The sequence below is a fragment of the Mauremys mutica genome, chromosome 5 (genome assembly GCF_020497125.1).
Source record: "Mauremys mutica isolate MM-2020 ecotype Southern chromosome 5, ASM2049712v1, whole genome shotgun sequence".
Classification (NCBI taxonomy): Eukaryota; Metazoa; Chordata; order Testudines; family Geoemydidae; genus Mauremys; species Mauremys mutica.
The window spans coordinates 120,744,936-120,763,533 of NC_059076.1; the positions used below are offsets into that span (position 1 = coordinate 120,744,936).

The 18,598-nt window shown below is 41.4% G+C and overlaps 1 protein-coding gene across 11 annotated transcripts in view; it reads right to left on the reverse strand.

Annotated features, from left to right (window-relative positions):
- Positions 1-18,598, reverse strand: part of ABLIM2 (actin binding LIM protein family member 2) — a 210,111-nt gene that overhangs the window by 45,779 nt on the left and 145,734 nt on the right. For 4 of the 11 annotated variants that reach the window (XM_045017868.1, XM_045017867.1, XM_045017869.1 and 1 more), the window contains exons 10-12: positions 14,730-14,876; positions 7,215-7,335; positions 4,706-4,804 (exon numbers count right to left, since the gene is read on the reverse strand). In XM_045017868.1, coding sequence (XP_044873803.1) covers positions 4,706-4,804; positions 7,215-7,335; positions 14,730-14,876 — 367 coding nt within the window. The remainder of the gene's footprint in view (positions 1-4,705; positions 4,805-7,214; positions 7,336-14,729; positions 14,877-18,598) is intronic. The other 7 variants (XM_045017871.1, XM_045017876.1, XM_045017874.1 and 4 more) reach the window with 3 other exon arrangements.

Here is an 18,598-nt window from a genome sequence, read left to right on the forward strand (position 1 = left end):
GAGAGTGCTGTGCATCTCATGAATATTACTGCTAATTAATCCATTTTATTGTGGGACTGTTACTTCCTTGTACAGTGCAGAATTAAATGAAGATCATTAAAACTACAAAATAATTAGGAGTCACTGCCATCGTTTAGCAATGACCAGGGCCGGCTCCAGGCCCCAGCACGCCAAGTGCGTACTTGGGGCAGCTTGCCGCGGGGGGCACTCTGCCAGTCGCCGGTGGACCTCCCTCAGGCGTCCTTGCAGAGGGTCCGCTGGTCCCGCGGCTCCGGTGGAGCATCTGCAGGCATGCCTGCGGGAGGTCCACCGGAGCCGCGGGACCGGCGACCGGCAGAGCGCCCCCGGTGGCGTGCCGCCATGCTTGGGGCGGTGAAATGGCTAGAGCCGCCCCTGGCAATGACTTGATAAGTTTGTAACAACATACATAGTCCAGAGACTGAAACTGGAACAACATTAGTTGATATTCTCCAAGTACTACCAAGAACTGAGGGCTTGATTGTGGAGTTACTGCAAGCCCTGAGTAAGGGGCAACGTGTCAACGTGCTGCCCTAGGAGCAAACCAGAAGCTAAACTGTGACTGACAGAATCGCAGTTTGGCTTCTGGTTCCCATCTTGCTCCAGGGAGAAAGCCGGGTGTGCCAGCCATTTACTGGGCACAGATTACTTCCTCCTCTGTGCCAGCTCAGCTGCTGCACTTGCCCCACTCCCTGTCCCTATTAACCCACCTATGCAGTGGATGGGGAGTAGCAGCCCTGTACAAACATCTCTACCCTTTACACTGTACCACACAATGCAGATCGCAAGGGAGAGTCTTATACTCCTTTACCCCCTTGCAATGGGTGCATGGGAGAAATCCCAGCCTCACTCTAAATAACAGGGAGCATAGCATGGGAAATAACCGCTTCCTAGTTAAGGTTTCTGCAGCCCATTGCATCCCAGTTATTACCACCCCCTGAAATGTCACATCCCAGGGGAGAGTTTGCCTGGAGAGGTTGCTAAAAAAAATCAGAAAGGGCATTTTAAAGTTATGGTGTTTTCAAAAGATGCCTGCCCTTCGCATGCTCAAAATTCCTGTATCACTAAACATTTATAATTGGGGTACTGGAAGACATGGCCCTTAATACATCACATACTTCGGGCACTTAAAATAGTCCACATGGATAAAAGCCTCATCAGACAGGACTGGGGCCCCATTGTGCTGGGAATCATATAAATACAGACAGAAATCCTCTGGAGCAGGCGTTATTTTCCTGTTATGTTCAAGGGACCAGAAGGAAGAATGGAACAGGAGGAGAGAACTTGGGGAGAGAGGACAGAAGCAGGGAATGCAAACACATGGAACTGAAGGCTGCAATTCTGCCAACTGCTCTGTGTGGGATCCACCTGTGTGGAGTAGTTTGTAAGATCAGGGCCTAGATTTCTATTAAAAGAAAAGAAGGAGGCAAGCTATTCTTGGGGCCCATTATACCATACAAGCTGAGCCACCTTTTAAATTATTACAATTATGTCAAAAATTTGCCACTGATTCTGAAAGCGTGTAGCTGGATTTTGCATTTTACATGCCAAATTATGAATATTTAGCAATAAATCAAACTGAAGGCCAAAGTAAAAGGTCCCATTATCTAGCTTACAACACTCCCTAAGATCCTCTGTAATTGTCCCTTGCCTGAGATTTCCCTGGGTAAAAACTGAGTAAAGACTCCATGTCTGATCCCATAGAATATATAACTACTGGAGAGAGCAGTTTTATAAAGTTTTGGTTTGGTTCTCTGCCATTAGCAGGGTGAAAAAATAGAATCATGAACTCTTTCCTGGATTTCATTTTATTTTATTTGGAAAGAATCCTGAAAGGTTTACTTTGAACTTAAGTACCAACCACAGAAACATACTCATGTCTCTTGGCTCTTAACGAGACAGGCTGTCCTTTTAACCTTGTATGTTTGCAGTGTAATGACCAGACCTCAAAACATCAGCCCCTCTCATGCTGTTCCATGGCTGGTCAGGAAGAATATCATGTCTTTTTGTACCTCCTCATTCTCAGCAGCATGCTGCTTATTGTCAATCCCTTACATTTCCAATCTAGCCATTGACACTGCATAACTGTATTTTTGTCTTGGAGGATGGGGGGTCTGGCAAGAATTTTGCAGATTCACAAAGCATCTAAAAGGCTATTGTAAGGGTACTATACCTGAAAATCCTTCCTGCCCTGGAACTCTTCAACACGCACAGTCACCACTGGCCCCAAAACGGCAATTCCAGAAATTATTTCTGAAATCGGGTCATGTTAAGCACATGGACTTGGTTTTTATTTGAAGTCTTGAAAACAGCAATGATTCTTTCCAAGTTTTCAAAGCCAGTGAGTACTAACGTGGAATAAAAAGGACATGTCCTGGAAAATGTGGTTCTTAAATTAAGAAAGGCAAGGCACACTCCACTGCATTGTAAAGGTGGGATTTTCCAAAGTTCTCAGCATTGGCCTAACTCTCACTGACTCCATTGCATCAACGGGAGCATAGTCAGACCAATCCTGAGCGCTTTGGAAAATCCTTACATTTCTGAATTGTGATGGGCACTAACTGTGGGGTAAGTAAAGCTGCATTCTTACCAAGGCTGTCACAGAAGTCAGAGAAGTCACTTTTATGATTAAAAACAAACAAACAAAAAACACCCAACCTAGGCACAACCAGATGATTTGAGGACTTTTGTGTGTGAGTAAATGTGATAGTAGAGGGTCAAACGTATTACACCTGCCAAGATAAACTGTGGGTGGTAAAGAGAGAGAGCAGACACTCAGTGACAACGTTCTTATGGCCAAAAAAAGGGCCAACCCGGTGAATTGTCTGTGAGGGCCTATGACAAAGCCCACTGTAGTTAAGAGAAAGGCCTACTGTTGTGGTGAGATTTCTCTCGCTCAGCCAAGCACAGCTCTAATTATTTTGAACTGAAATGGCCAAAAAAAAATAAAAAATCTTATTTTGAGCCCATGGCACTTGACAATAGTTTATCTATATTCCTATGACTTTTGCTCTTCTCACTATGATCTCTCCATAGCTTTTCCTACATTTTTAAAAACAGAGAAGGTAAAGTCAAACATTTATCAAGATAAAGAAGGAGGGCATCCTAGTATTTAGGCACTTGAGGATCTCAGATCTCCTTTTTTATTATTTGCTGTGACACTAATTCAATGTACAACAAGGGGAAACTATGTAATACATATTTAACCCATATGTAAATTGTATAAAAATACTTACCTACACCTCATAGGAGAGTTGTGAGTCTTAGTTAATAAATGTTTGCAAAGGGCTCTAAGCTCCTTGATAACAGGTGCTACCGAAGTGCAAAATATTATTATTTTGGTTGTTTTAGTAATTGTTATTTTGTAACAACAGGCTGCCACTTGATGGATTGTTTTCCAAACGATAGCAATAAATAATTGCTGCTGCACATGGCAACGACAGGTAGCCATGAAAATATACTGGTTTAAGTGTGATCAAAGAGAAGTGCTGCTAAGCAACTGTCAATTGACTTTCAAATGAGAACATTCCACACTGTGTAATCATGCAGTGCACTACACAGACAGGTTTTCTAGCTAAATGCATCAACTCTGATAAAACTGTCCAGCTTTACAGTACACATAAAACTGTATCCAAGCAGAGACTCATGTGATACAAGAGTGTGCTTCAGCCCTCCTAGAAGTGGGGGGACAGAATCTTTGTAGGTAGACTGTCTGTTAAAAATGGCATCACTTTGTTTAAATTTATTCTTTTTCTCCAGAATTCTCTTTTGGGGTTCACATTTGCAGGGTATGGGCCTGATTCTGCTCTTATTTACAGCAATGTACAATGCACCTGCAGGGAGTCACCTCCTTTCTTATACCTGCTCTGATGACAAAGCTTGGCTTCATCAACTCAAATAGGACACAAAGAGAGAGGATACAAAAGTAACTGAAAATGCTTGTGATTCGTGCCTGTTTGCTTCCCCTTCCTCCCCACATTAATCCTAGTGGAAGGATGTTGTTGTGATCATTCAACACCCCGCCTTCCTTTCTAACATTTAAACAACATGCCAAGCAAAAGTACACTCTGCCTCAAAGGTTCCAGAGATTCCCCCATCACAGTGGCCTGTCTCCAGCATGCAGAACATTAACAATTAATGTGCCCTTTGTGACATATTTTGACAGGAATGAGCATCAATTTATCCAAACAAATAACAATAAAAGTTTCTGTGCTTTGAAGTAAATGGCCCAGATTCACAGCTGATCAATGGAGCTATGCTGATTTAACCAGCTGTGGATCTGGCCCAATAGATGTTAACAGTGTTAAAAATGGACTAGCTCTCTAAATATATTGGAAGAAAGATGTATTTGATCCTCTAGGGTGTTAATGTCCCTTATTCCAATATCCAGTTAGCTTCATTAAAACCTGGAAACAAGGTTAAATATTTCTGTAAACGATAATAAACAAAATTTACAATTATTCCCTCCCGCCCCCCCCCCCATCTTCAGATTTTTTTCCCCTTTGGAAAAAACATTGAACGTTCACTGAAAAAAACACAGCAGGTCCCAGAGACTTACATGGTATGTGAAGAAAGCACTCACACAAAGGTAAGACAGACTATCCTGTGGGAAGCCATGCTTGCACAAAGAAAGTCAAAACACACTCGGAGAGGTTATCACAGCACAGTCGGCATTCCTGGGCCTTACCTTTGAAGAAAGGGATGTAATGATGTCTGAATGTAGATGTAGGGCTTGGGTGTTGGGGCAGGGAGATGCAGCTACTGGTACCAAGAGTCTGAGTACCAGCTAGGGGGCAACAAAGAGTAAGTGAAAATAAACTATTTTGTTCACTTACTGAAAGCCACAAAATATTCCTAGCAACGACACCCTTCTCACAGGAGCAGTTTTCTCTTGATGACATACAAACTTGGAAAGTATATTTTAGCTCCAGTCTGTCTTCTTGTTTCTAAAACAATGCAGGTCATAGTATGCACTTTGGTAAGGGACAGAGACTTTCCATGAATGGAAAGAGAACAACACACAAAATGCTGATAACTATGTCCTGGGTTACACAGGAGATCAGACTAGATAATCAGCAGGGCCAGATTTACACCTTACGCACCACTAGGCACAGCATCTTCAGTGCCCCCCTGCCTACAGCTGACTTTTGTGTTTTCTGTAAAAAATTAAATGAAAAAAAAAAATATAAACACTGCCTCCCCGGGAAGGCACAAGACCCTCCATGACGCATGGCGCTCCCAGCCCGAGCCGGGGCGCCACCAACCCGCTCCAGGCTAGGCGCAGGGAGGGGACTGTTCCTCTCCCCACAGTGAGTGGTCCCTGAGTGTCTTCTGTCCCTCCTACAGCCCAGCGTGGCAGCTCTCCCTGTGCAACTGAATGGGGCGCCAGCCACGGCCTTCCCTCTCCCTCCACGGCATGGGGCGGAGGCAGTGGGATGGCTGAGACTGGGAAGGGGCTGGGACACTCCCAGCTACTTCAGCAGCCGCCCCACCCGGCAGAGGCTCACAGCGCCCCCCAGACAGGCTGACTTGGATGCTCACTCTGCCCCAGCCCCACACGCTGAGCGGCTACCAACCCACGCCAGGAGCCTGGCTTCCTGTAGGACAGCTGTACGTATTAAACTTTTAACCCACTTTTAACCTTTAGGCACCCCTAGGCACGTGCCTACTGTGCCTAATTGGAAATCTGGCCCTGATGATCAGAATGATCCTGTCTGGCCTTGGAACCTAGGAATTTAATAGGTGGAACATCAGAAAATATTCCAGAAGAGCATAACCTCACTATAAAGCACACTGAGGAAAATCAGTGTTTTCAAAAGCTGCAACAGGGATGACGTGTTCATAAAGGGTCACAGTGGAATGAAATGGGGAGATCCAACATCTCTTTCTTTGCTTGGAACTTCGTTAGAGCAAGGTCCAGCTCCCACTGAATTTGCTATTTTGCTGTTAGCTTAAACGATACAGGATCAAGCCCACAATGCAGGAAAATACTTAAGCACATGCCTAACTTTAAGCATCTGAGGAGCCCCACTGAAGCCCTTTGTTGTTGCAACACTTTGCTCTGAGGCCTAATACTGTCAAAACAACAAATACAGGTTAAAAATTATTGCAGCCCCCCCTCGAAAGTTGTACAGGTTTATACCCACTTTGGGTCGGGAATTGTTTATGTTTTCCTTCCCCTCCCCACCCTATTCCCATAACGTGCAACCAAGCAGAATCCTGATGGAGCTGCTAGAGTCTCAGCAGAGACCAAGTCACTCTCCACAGTAGATCTGCGATACTTTACTTTTTTTCCACCCCCATCAAAGACTGTATGAACTATGAGACACAATTTTCTGTCAGTGATTTCTGTAACCCATAAAACTTTCATTTGCATTAAGATTTCCATTGGAATGAAAGCTTATTGATGAAGAATCCCCTGATTTTCACAATGAGTTTCTGATCTTGAAGTAAAACACTCTTTAAGCCCCAATCATTCATCAATATTTCTGTTAAGCTCATAGAGTGACCCGGGAAATTATGTAAATCTTTATTGAGGCGCTTTGTGGCCTATTTTTTAAGGGCTAAATCCTGCAAAAGCCCAACTATAAATGCAGGGTATCCTGACATAAATCAGAAGGGGCCCAGAGGTGTATCACTGCTGCTACTATGACCCCTGGCTGTAACAGGGGGTGCTGCAGCCCCTACTATAGGAGAGTTTTGACCAGCAGACTAGACTGGCCACTCCTCCAGTCTGGTCCTTAGCCCCCACAAAGCAGCAAAGAGAGCCACCGTGAAACATTACTCTGCAGTTCAAAGTCTCTTGGCTGCATGTCCGCTCTCCGCACTGCGTGGTGGAACAATTGTGGCTTTGCTGTTTAGATTCCCATGAACAGAAAGGCTAGGGGCAGGATTAAGACTTTAATCCATTACATTTTCTGTTTTCAGCTGCCACCAATTTAACACATCATTTCCTAATGCCTATTAAGTTTTATGAAAAAAAAAATCACTGCATGTGGATAATCAAAAGTACGTGTTTGTTTGCTCCCCTGGGCAGCTATGTTCACATTAACCAGCATGTTGTAATACACTCGAAAAGGGAGGCTGGAATTGCTTTCTACACTATAAACCTTCCCGTTGGTATCTTCTACACTTACTAAATAGGCCAAAGAGGTAGGAGGGGAAAGAGAGATTAAATGAGCCTGCTTGTCAATTACCTGGTCTGCTGTAATGCTGAGGAGAATGGGATGTTGGCGTGTAGCGACCATAACCCAGAGATCCAGTAGAACTAGGACTTGATGTCCTATACTGTTTGAAAGATCTATCATCTTGGTCGCCCTGAGAGGAAAGGGAGGAAATCTAAGTCAATAGGAAAGACAGAGTGAATTACAAGATATTCAGAAGTTATCCATGTCCATTGTTGTTTTTCTGCCCTATATGCAAAAGGCCCAATTCTGTCTTCATGCTCCATGCAATCATAATGAAATGAGGGCAGACACATCTCAAATCTGTTAAGAGTAGAGCAGTTCCAGAATTGCCAGACATAATGTCAGAGAATAGTCATATAAACATGGGAGGCAGCATGTAAGAAATGAGTCTAACATGAAAATACAGTTTGAAAAGAATGTACAATAGCAGCAATGTCCTGTTTTAGCACTATGTGCAGAATTCCCAATTTGTTTGCACCTTGTATTTGTTTAAACATGAGCAAAATGAATGTAAGATGACAGCATTTTACATTCATTTTGTACATGTATAAATAGTCAGACAAGGTGCCAGACAGTATAGATTCAGGCCTCATCTGTTTAATTATGCTGTGCAGATCTACCGTGCCTGCTGTGTAACACATTCTGTACTATAAGCAAAACACATTATATAATACTCAGGTGATCAATTTATGCATGAATATGTATCATTAGATTTAACGTTCTAGCATTACCACTTTCCATTTAAACCTATATCCTAAATACTTTAATTCTTGCAAATATACCTCACAGGGTTTTTCCCTTTTGCAGACTTAGGCCACTTCTCCCATAATCACTGCCAAGATTTTAATTCATTTTGTAGCAAGTTGGTGACTGAAAAAGTATGTTTTCTTAGGAAGCAAAAGCCCCCATTATGCAGAAACCACTTTTGGATAACTAGTATCACTTTGGGATTCAGTTTTCTCAGTCCTTAGTTAGGAAAATCAGAATGTGCCTGGGTAAGGTTGAATTAAAAAGAAAACAGTCTCAGATCAATCTCTCCAGCAGAAAAACCGTGGAAGGGGGTCCTGAGAGATACCCTTGCAGAATTATTCCCCCAATATTCCATCGTGGGGGTTGGAGGGGGAGAGAGTGCTCCTCTGCTTCCACCCTGCCCCAGCACCCTGTCCTAAGTTTATGGCAGTGCAGCTCCATCACACCCACACAGCCAGGATGACTCCTGGCCACAGCTGTCCCCTGAGTTGTCCAAAGTCCTATTATTATTCCAGGGTCCAGAAAGGGGACAACATGTGTCGTTGGCCCCAGTTCAGCCATCAATTCCTTCCCCCCTAGCCAACGCATTACCTATTCTCTCTCCCCCTGACCTCAGACTCACAGGATACCCTTTGTAGGGTTCAAAAGAGAGGTTGCAGGGCCAGAAGGACACCTTTGCTCCCTTCCACATGGATGAAAGGTGGTCTGTGCACAATGGATTCCCTCCAGGTGTATCTACGGGATGGGAAAGTAAAGAACGATCAGGGTCTGAATAAGCATTTGAAGATTTGGCCCTGAAAGAGGATGATATGGAGATTTAGGGGCCCACTGTGCCATCAAAAACATGGTCGTGCAGAGCAAATTATTTTTATGACGGTACATGGCAATGGACGACCATATATTTGAAGATAGAAACAAGCCCTTCAGAGAAGGACTATCTGCAATTTTTAAAAAATGCCTATATAAGAATTCAAAATTGTCCAAAAAAATGGGAGAATAATTTATGCCTGCCTAAACAGGTAGAACATTGTAGGCATTTCCTAGCCTTCTCTTTTGATTGCCACCAACTACGCCATGCTCACTTAAATCCCATGCTCATGATGAAATACTTCTGCATGTCCTTTCCTGACTAGCTACATATCATCTACATTCTTACTTCTGCATAATGTATTCCAGGCAAAACAGCATAATGTCTTTGGAAGGCATTCTTTATGAAGTAGAACCTAAATAAATACAGTTCTTTATAGACCAAAACACTGTCACTTAATGAGCTAAATAAAAAGTGGACAGGACAGTGCAGTTTATTAATCCTGAGGAAAGTCCTGTGGCGCCGCTCATTTCAAGGCAGGATGAATATACTTTGTAAGTAACAAGTAGCGTCCTTAGCACAGAAAATATACTCTGCAGAGTGAGGGCAAACTGTGGGCACATCTGAACATCCTTAAAGAATTCATGTGACTGTGTGAATCACAGCAGCTCTAAGAACAGTACCAATGTAACCTTTGGAGTTTACTATTATGCAGGATAACAGAGGGTAGTAAGTGAAGTTATAATATTTCTGAAACACTGATATTTCCACTTTGACTATCTCATGCATGTTTCTGCATGCTTTTGTCTCTGTAGGAAACAGCAAGCTAAATTCGTGGAATACAATAATGAGTGATATATTTCTTTTAAATGAAAAATATCAGATACATTACATTTCTAATTGATAACTCTACTTTTCTCTCTGAACCAACAGTTCTAGTGACAGTTTGCAATTTTTTATATTTAAGGGAAACTATCAATAAATTATTGGGCCCAAATTTGCAATTTGTTACAAAAATTTTACAACAGCGTAATTCCACTCAGTTCAGTTAAGTTATGAGGACATAAAACTGGTGTAGTGGAGTAATGAGTCAGGCCTGCCATATTTATTTTTCCATCTACATAAACTAGATAGTACTGCTCCTGAAAGTGGTATTTCTTGGGTGTGAAGTCCTTGTGTTGCTTCCAAAGTGGTATTTCTTGAACTGGCATCTTCAACAATGATGGTCCTGGGTATTGGTATAGTTCCATTAAAGTCAATGGAACTATACAGATCAGCTGTGTATCTGGCCCCAGATGTGTGAATATATACATATAGGTAATTTAATTACATGTATATACAGCTGGTTTAACTATGTGTGGGGGAAAAGTGGACAGAAAGAGGCATGTTAAGGCCTTAGTCCAGGTCAAATAAAAATGCTAGTTGTAAATGTAAAAGCAGATTACAATTCAGAATGTAATTTATTTGGTAACATTTGAAAAAGTTATGATCATCTAAATTTTATTTCATGAAGTAACTATTTCTGAAGTAGAAATGCAGATGACAATCAATGAAACATGCATTCAGATGACAATATAGAAGCACAGCAGTTGTTTGATATAAGTAGCAATATTAAAGAAATCTCTTTATAAAGACATCATGGCTCTGCAGACACAGGGGGCAAACCACCAACATTTCAGGCTCTGATGATTATCTTTATAAACAAGTTTAATGCATCAGGAAACAGACCAGAATAGAACAAAGGCACTGGGGATTACCTCAGTAAGTGTTGGAGAGAGCAACTGAGGTGACTGCAAATGGCAACACAAAGTAACAAATTAGTCATACAAATTCATGCATGATGCTATTTGTGAGAAATGCTATGTTAACAGTATCAACATCCATGTGTAACACATATGACACATACAGTTAAAACAGGACATCCACCAATTAGATCAAAAATACTAAATTAGATTTTTTAAATAAAAATGAGAAGGAGTAAAATGGAAACATCTTCCTTACACAGACGTAAAATTATTTCATTTCAAAAGAGAATCCTATGGGCAGGTTGCACTCTATTGAATCCTACACTAAGGACTGCAACTTTAATAGAAAAAACCTTTGTTTAAAGCAACCACTTTAAAACAGAGATAAGCCTATGCCAAACCCTCTGTCTAAACACAGCTGACATTTGGATTGGAACTTTGAAGCTCAGCCCATCTTTGCTTTAAAGTATTCCAAGATATCAGTATATTTTTCCCCCTAATCCTTAATTAAAGAGCATCTTTACTTGGCAACTAATTTTTGCTGTTCCCTTATTTTCCTCTCACAGCTGAGAGAGAAATTCTGCTCTCTGCTACACCATTGTAAATCCAGAGTAATTTTATTGAAGCCAATAAAGAAATTGGTATTACAGAGTATAATTAGGCCCTGTTTTTTAAAATAGCTTAGTTAAATCACAGGCAATTAAGCATACATGGCACTTATGCTTAGCACTAAACTATGCTGATACTGGCATAGCTGGTTTAGTTTAAGGTAACCTAATAATACCCAAATGAAACTGAGTAAAACACTACAAGGAAATATTGATAATGAAGCATTTTAGCATTGGGAACTTTTAGAAACATTTTATATGCTCTTTTGTCTTCTCTACATATCATCTCTGAAACAGAAGGCTCTGACTGACAGCTCAGTTTATAATGGCATTTATGACTAAATGGTTTGGCTAACACCAGTCTAAAAATAATTGTAGCACTCACAGAAATGTTTCTATAAGAACATAAGAATGACAATACTGGGTCAGACCAAAGGTCCATCCAGCCCAGTATCCTGTCTACCGACAGTGGCCAATGCCAGGTGCCCCAGAGGGAGTGAATCTAACAGATAATGATCAAGTGATCTCTCTCCTGCCATCCATCTCCACCCTCTGACAAACAGAGGCTAGGGACACCATTCCTTACCCATCCTGGCTAATAGCCATTAATGGACTTAACCTCCATGAATTTATCTAGTTCTCTTCTAAACCCTGTTATAGTCCTAGACTTCACAACCTCCTCAGGCAAGGAGTTCCACAGGTTGACTGTGCGCTGTGTGAAGAAGAACTTCCTTTTATTTGTTTAAAACCTGCTGCCCATTAATTTCATTTGGTGGCCCCTAGTTCTTATATTATGGGAACAAGTAAATAACTTTTCCTTATTCACTTTCTCCACACCACTCTGATTTTATATACCTCTATCATATCCCCCCTTAGTCTCCTCTTATCCATTTAAAAATATTTTATTTGGTCTTGAAACTAAAAGGAGTCTGTTTAAAAACCCTTTTCAATAGCTAAGGATGCATAATGTCCATCAGGTAAAGGGGCACACATGGATGTTTGCAGGGACAAGGACATATAACTCACATCCTAACCCTGGAAAGAACAAGTGGTATCAGTTTTATAAGGCAATGAAAGCTATGGAATGGCACTGTTGTATTGGGAAAAAGCAGGACTACCATTAAGTGATAGCTTGTCAAATGATTAATGGTGAATGAAGGTGTGATTGAATAGATTAGGGCTCCACACATGAAGTAGCTCCCTAAGTCCCCTAGCAGGAACTGCTTCCTATGGGAAGAAATTTAAGGAGCCCTGTGTTTTTTCATTAACCCAGGCCAAACTGAAGGTGAAATATTGACCCTACTGAAGACAATGTGGGTTTTGCCACAGGCTTCAGGGGAGCCAGGATATTACCCTTAATATTACTCAGTGCCTAAAGGGATTTACAGATTTTATGCATATCATCATGCTTATTATTAAAATCACACTATTCTGCCTACTGCTTTATTATGCTTTCTGCCATAACACTCACTCTATTCCCAGATTACTATTCCAGGGGTGGCCAAGCTTACTGACCCTTCGAGCCGCATATGACAATCTTCAGAAGTTCAAGAGCCAGGGTGCGCCTGCCAGGTCTTCAGCCGCTCGGGAGGCACCTCCTGGGGCTTGGAGCTTCTGCCCCACTATTGCTGAAGCCCTGACTGACATGCCCCATGGGGGTGACACCCTGAAAACCCCTCCCCTCTGGGAAGAAGCCGCTAGACCCAACACCCTGCCACAGGGCAGAAGCCCCAAGCTCTCCCCCCTCCCTCCAGTCTGGTAGGCAGAGAATGGGGGTGGAAGTGGGGGCTCTGCAAACTGCACTTTAACTGTAAAAGAGCTGCATGCAGCTCGCGAGCCACAGTTTGGCGACCCCTGTACTATACCATGCCTCCCAACTACACCTTCCAGTGCTCTCTTTAATGAGAAGAGTCTGATACCCTTACTGCCAGAGAGTCTAGATGATTTCAGACGGCCAATTCATGGAATAAGGTGCTATCCATTGGGAGCAAGGGTGGCAGAGTCTGGGCATGTGATGCTGGAAATATTTGGATAAAAAAAAAAAGGTAATAATTGGAGATATACCAATCTCCTAGAACTGGAAGGGACCTCGAAAGGTCATCGAGTCCAGCCCCCTGCCTTCACTAGCAGGACCAATTTTTGCCCCAGATCCTTAAGTGGCCTCCTCAAGGATTGAACTCACAACCCTGCCAGGAGGAGAGGAGGAGAGAATTAGGTTAAGATGCTGGATGAATTAATCTAAGTCCGATGCATAAATAAAGCATCCCAGTTTTCCATTAGAGCAAATCCTTTCATGTTGAATATGTTGTGATTCAATTGCTGAACCATCATAAAGGATTATTCAAGGTTATATCTTAGTTGTGGGTTGGCAACAAAATACCCATTTGTCACCAATATTAACAGGCACCCTTAAAATACCTGGGCAGATGCTAGAAAGCCAAACTGCCAATGTAGCAACATCATTCCCACTAGCAAGACCTCCAGCATGTGGGACCATTGGGAACAGCAGCAAGGAAGCGATGGTTCTAGAGCTGTTAGCCCATTTTCCAGGTGGATTATTAATAGGAGCATAGAAATTATCCTTCATGTCATATTTTTGTTTGGAATTGATGTGAAACTGAAAAGGGCTAAATGAGCTTGTCTAAAATTCGGGGAGAGGTCAGCATTTTGTAAATCCTGAAGAAATCTTATGTAGAAACAAAGCCAGTTATGGTGTTTATAGCTCCCTGTCAATGCAAGATTGTTCCCTACAGTATCTTTACTTGTGCCCTTCTGAACAGAACAAAATGTCATGTGCATAAAGTATATACATAAATGCTTGCGGATTTGGGCCTTCATTATTCTATTGCTATTATTTCAAGCATTTATTTGTACCCATCTATTGATATCCAAGTTAAGCTAGCGTTCACAGCAATTAATTTTTTGTAGAGATTTTAATTTTAAAAAATCTAAAACTATAAAAGAAATTAGAAAACGAAATGAAAGGCAGACATAAGTGAAGAAGAAATACTACCTTTTATGACAGGAGTTATGTAAAAATATGTTTCACGTAAAACAGCATTAGTATTAAATTACATTAGTAAAAATGTTATAACATTAGCTCTGCACATGAAAAGGGCAATGTGTATGCATGACATGAAGATGAACTTTATTACGGGGTGGTTGAAAGGAATTTGTGCACAGAAAAATGATACCTTTGTTGTGTTACCAAAATAACATGCTGCATATAACAAAAACATGAAGGGTATTTGATTTGGCTTCTGATCTTTGTACTATAATTAGCAACGGTTCCTGTTTCCTACCACATGCAAGTATAATTTCTTTGGCAAAAAAACCATACATTCATCAAATCTTATCTGTTTTAAAAAAATATTTGATCACAAAAAGCTATCCTTTATTTCCCAGGAACTAAAGAATGAAATGAAAATCCCACTTGTTTTATGGACAATTCAGGTGACTATGAATACATAAAATAACTCCCATGAATCCAATTTTACAAAGTAATTACAAAAATTCCAAGTGTGTCTAATAGCTTACACACAGCGATGTGTTTAATAATGCAAATTAATTTTTAGATTCACAAATTAAAAAAAAACACCACAGGATTCAGTACCTCCCCATAACTATGCCTGTCATCTGAAGAGTAACTGATATATGGAGTATAGGAGATCATATCTGGGCGGGCAATGTTATAGATGGCTTTATTTTTAGGAAGAGCAGCCAAATCCCTGTAGTCAAGAATTTCATCTCCAAGCTTTGCCTAAGAAAAGGAAGAAAGAAAAGCAGAAAAGATAAGAAGGAATATGATCAGGATACAATCAGAAAAGGACAGACCCATATAGGTAGAAGAACCAATAAATATTTAACTTTTTTATGACTCAGAATTTAAATCTCTCTTCATTGCTTACCACAAGATCTTAAATGCACATGGTTGTTTTCTTTATATATGTTGATGATGTCTCTGCCATTCAAGTTTAATGTATAGTTGTAATGCTGGATAATCCTAGGTTTTTTCCATTTACATCCTGCTGCCTATTAGCTATGCAAAGAGGCAGCAGGGCTAATCTTGCTATCCTTGGCAAGGCAAAAGTCCATTTCTTCTAAGGTGATTTTGGATTGCAATGTTTGTTTTCTTTTTCCATTACAGATGGCAATGAATAATCATATACTTATTTCCAACATGACTATCCCCTGTCCAGATGCTGAAATGCTGCTAGTCAGTAATTTCTCCCACTCAAAAGAGCTGCTTATTCTATCCTACAGTTCCTGCATAACTAATCTGTAGTAAAATTGCATTACCGTGTATGGTCCCTACCCTGCAACTGAAGTTAGGCTCCACCTCCATGGAGCTCTTTGCAAGATCAAGATTTATCTTTGTAAGGCACCAAAGTAAGATCCTTTGTCTGTAAATACTGGTGTAGCTCCATGGAATCCAATGAAGCCAAGCCAGTTTACATGAGGGCTGAGAATCTGGCTATAAGTCTTTACAAAACCTGTGACTTTCACAACACTCCATAGCTGTATCTACACAACTCAGAGTGGGTTGCCCTGACCCCTCTTATGCCTCAGTTTGGATGGAGCATGATTTTGAGGTGGATAAATGTAAGTAAGCAATTTCTCTCTTTTTGTGTACATCCTATCTGTATGCAACATCACCCTGGAGAACACAGAACAAAAGGAGAATTTATTTCTGTACTTGAACCAACATACAAAACACCTTATAAAATCCCAGAAACACTGTATAAAACAAAATCCCAGGAACAATATGCACGAAAGGAAAAAACCAGAGATAAAATGGAAGACAACCATCCTTCTAAAAATCACTTAAAACAATTGCAAGAGAAAATACATTTCTTCCCACTGCTTTGACTCACACAGAATATATTTTGTCTCAGATAATCTAACCCTTCAAGCTGTTAGCTGCTTCTCAACCTCCCCACCTCACTCCAGGTCTTCTCTTTGGTGAGTATATATCCCCGGAGTCTGGGGTAAACACATAATCCTGTGACCAGTGAAGTTAATGGAAAGATTCCCATTAACTTCAGTGGGCACTTGATCGAACCCTCTGAGAGTGCAAGAAACCAGTGAAGTCTAGTTTAGTGTCAGTAAAGAGGGAAGTATGTGTGTTTAGGGAAGGGACGGTGCTTGTTAAATCTTTTTAACAGATAGCACAGGGAGTCCAGGGGCATTCAGTCTTAGTTAGAACACATCTGGTTCTAGATCACACCTCCTTAAGACTGTACCTCAAAAGCCATAATATGTCCCTGTTCTGTTTTAATGTGAACATTCAGAAGTGTGAGAACTATCAGTTCACATCTCCTAACCCCCTGAACTTCTCTCTGTACTCTTTCTTTCACTCCATCCTTCTGCTCTGATACATTACAGAGGTACTGGTCACAGCTCTGTCATTCAGGCTGAGTTGAGTTTTCCATGTAAAGCAGTATATATGCATGCCATGATAAATCCTTTGCTGGAATGGAGTATGAGAGTGGTAAAGATTATTCATTTAAGGTATGTCTATATTGCACACTACTGGTAGCAGCATGTAGGGTACATGTAGCTATATGCTGCAGGGAGAAGCAGGGTGCGTTCATACTGCAGTGTGAAACTACACATGACAATGGAAGGCTCCAGCAGCGGGACATTACACAGCTAAAAACAGCAGTGTAAATGCGGGAGACACTGCTTGGGTGTGTAAAGAACCATGTAGTGTGATGCTGTTGCAAAAAAAAGCAAACGCGATTCTGGGATGCATTAACAGGTGTGTTGTGAGCAAGACACGAGAAGTCATTCTTCCGCGCTACTCTGCGCTGGTCAGGCCTCAGCTGGAGTATTGGGTCCAGTTCTGGGCACCACATTTCAAGAAAGATGTGGAGAAATTGGAGAGGATCCAGAGAAGAGCAACAAGAATGATTAAAGTTCTAGAGAACTTGACCTGTGAAGGACGGCTGAAAGAACTGGGTTTGTTTAGTTTGGAAAAGAGAAGACTGAGAGGGGACATAATAGCAGTTTTCAGGTATCTAAAAGGGTGTCATAAGGAGGTGGGAGAAAACTTGTTCATCTTAGCCTCTAAGGATAGAACAAGAAGCAATGGGCTTAAACTGCAGCAAGGGAGGTTTAGGTTGGACATTAGGAAAAAGTTCCTGTCAAGGTGATTAAACACTGGAATAAATTGCCTAGGGAGGCTGTGGAATCTCCATCTCTGGAGATATTTAAGAGTAGGTTAGATAAATGTCTATCAGGGATGGTCTAGACAGTATTTGGTCCTGCCATGAGGGCAGGGGACTGGACTCGATGACCTCTCGAGGTCCCTTCCAGTCCTAGAGTCTATGAATCTATGTAAATACTCTCAGGGGTCAAGTGTGTCTTTACTCTACTCGCCTAATCAGTGCCTCACCATCTGCGCAGCTATTTTATACCTGTGCTAGGGAGAAATGCAGTGTATATACTCTATACGCCACTGTAAGAAGTGTGCAGGGAACACCCCAAGATAACATTCAAATTCAATAACAACTGGTTTGAATTCTCCTCCCTTTCTCTTCTCAGATATCTAAATGGGAGTTAAAGAATCTCAGAGCTTACTGACAATTAATACATTTGAGAATGAGAGACGCGGCATTCCCCATGGGAATCTTTTTCTCTGACTGACATAGCAAGCTTACGTCTTTTGAAGTACCAGCTCCCCCTAAGTAGGTATGTCACAGATACTGACTTAATGAGACACTGAAAAACATAGTTTAGACAGAAAATGAAAATGGAGGTTTGTCCTTGACTATTAGCAGCCCATGAAGTATACTTAAGGTAATCATACACTTCAAGAAAAATGCTTGAAAACAAGTACTGTACCACAGCTAGATATTTGCTACTACATGTATAAATAAATAGAAGAATGTAAAAAAGTAAGAGAAAGGCATAAGGGTAGAGAAATATTTCCCATTTAGTCAAGGAAAATATGCTTAGGTGAGAACAGTTCCAATTCACAGTGAATATGTCTGTGCTGATGATGGTTGTGGCCACGCCATTATTTCAGGAAATGTTTCAAAAACATGTCAGTCTGCAGCTCTATAGAGTTCCAAGCCCTACTGTCCTTACTCAGGCTTTAGTCAAGCAAAATTCCCGTTCATAGGAATATAAATTTTACCTCAGGAAAGACAGCAGCCTTGGCTCCAAGGCATCTCTCTGTTGGTTTCTGTGTGATAAGTACAGACACCTCCGCTCCGTATAATAAACATCAAATTATAAATTGGTAACCTGTTGTCTGCAGCTATTCGCTCTGGGGTTGCTAGTGTGCAGTGAGCATGACTTGTATGCCTCAGGGACACTGTATGGGACAGACAGGTTAGGAATGGAATCCTGCAGGGTTCCCAGAGGCACAGGCCTGGCGAGTGCCAGTTGTGCTGGTATTTGCTGCTTTGATCCTTTTGTGACCTTGAGAACGTGCTTATGAACATCATCTCCAGATGGCTGTCACAACAGGTACTG